The 1,414-nt window shown below is 31.6% G+C and overlaps 1 protein-coding gene across 1 annotated transcript in view; it reads left to right on the forward strand.

Annotated features, from left to right (window-relative positions):
• The first annotated feature begins 784 nt into the window (after positions 1–784).
• Positions 785–1,414, forward strand: part of LOC9298492 (chaperone protein dnaJ 49) — a 1,783-nt gene continuing 1,153 nt past the window's right edge. Inside the window, exons 1-3 of the mRNA XM_002862369.2 lie at positions 785–1,015; positions 1,130–1,181; positions 1,301–1,368. Coding sequence (XP_002862415.1) covers positions 869–1,015; positions 1,130–1,181; positions 1,301–1,368 — 267 coding nt within the window. The 5' untranslated portion in view covers positions 785–868. The remainder of the gene's footprint in view (positions 1,016–1,129; positions 1,182–1,300; positions 1,369–1,414) is intronic.

Genomic DNA, 1,414 nt, shown 5'->3' on the forward strand with positions numbered 1-1,414 from the left:
CTTCCGAGGTTTTTTGATTCAATCCATGCAAAATACTGTGCTAAGAAACCAATATAAAATTCTCTCTGCTTCAATGTTATATGTAAACGATTATCATATAAGGAAAAAAAAATGTTTCATGTAAACTGTAAAAAGAGAAGAATAGTTGGGTAGTCCGCTTTCATCTACTTTGATTGTTTCACCTTTGTCATTTGATGTCAAATAAAAGCATAATTAAAGTGTCTGTTTACTTCTCTTCTATGTATCACAAGTTTCGTGTTTCACTATTAAATTCTATACATTTAACAGCTATCTAACTAATATATTTTCTGAGAAATATATGTCCGAATTAATTAAAAGAGTTTAGTTGATCACCATCAACCAAAAAAACTCTAAATAACTATTATAGTCCGTCGTTGAAATGATTATGTAATTACCGTTATATTTATTTTGTTTAACAACGCCAAATAAAACAAACTAATCGACATTTATGTCGGTAGAAAATAATCATATAGCCGTTTATCTTATTTTATATCTTACTCAATTCTATTGAATTGGGATATATATAAAACTATATTTCAATATTTGCTGTAAAAGCGAGTTACAATGTGGATAAACGGCTATATCGACGGTAGTTTTCTTTACCTTATTAGTTTTACTCGTTCTCCGTTTTGATATTTACAGTAAATACGAGTATTTGAAGATTTAATTTATCATAAATGGATTAATTTAAGTTTCTCTCTCTCTCCCAATTTAAAATGGGTCTATCCCGCAAAGTCTGCCTGCCTTCTCTTAACGTCTTCTCTCTCTCTCTTTCTGTTCTACTCACTCCTTCCATATATTTTTTTTTTTTGCCTTCACCTCCATTTTTCTGGAAACTTTGGTTGCGATGGGTAAGATCCGACCCGGACCGGATCCAAAAGCGGCATTGGTCTCAGATATTTTATCCCTATCGAGATCACCAATCTCTTGCATTCACATCAATTGCATCTCATCCGGTTCATCATGTTTCATCGACTGGTATCTCATTCTCGGTGTATGTATGTTCTTTCTTTTTCTTTTCTCAATTTATCTAAATAGATTGGACGAGCTCTTTTTATTCAAGTAAGAAGATAAAGATTACACTCAGATTGATTTTGGTAAAAAACAGATCCAGGAAGATGCAGAGGTCAAGGTCATACGTAAAAGATATCACAAATTAGGTCCGGTTGTATTTCAGTTTCGTTATCAAATTTGATTTTGATTAGCTAAACATTGCTAGAATTTAAATAATTTTGGTTATGGTATATGTATTTATGAGATAAATGGTTACATTGATCAGCTTTGAAAGTTCATCCGGATAAAAACAATCACCCAAAGGCAGATATTGCTTTTAAGCTCATCCACGAGGTCGGCTATATTTTTCTTTCTCATCTCATTTATTTTTTAAAAAATC

The sequence above is a fragment of the Arabidopsis lyrata genome (assembly GCF_000004255.2).
Source record: "Arabidopsis lyrata subsp. lyrata unplaced genomic scaffold ARALYscaffold_504, whole genome shotgun sequence".
In the NCBI taxonomy this organism is placed as follows: domain Eukaryota; kingdom Viridiplantae; phylum Streptophyta; class Magnoliopsida; order Brassicales; family Brassicaceae; genus Arabidopsis; species Arabidopsis lyrata.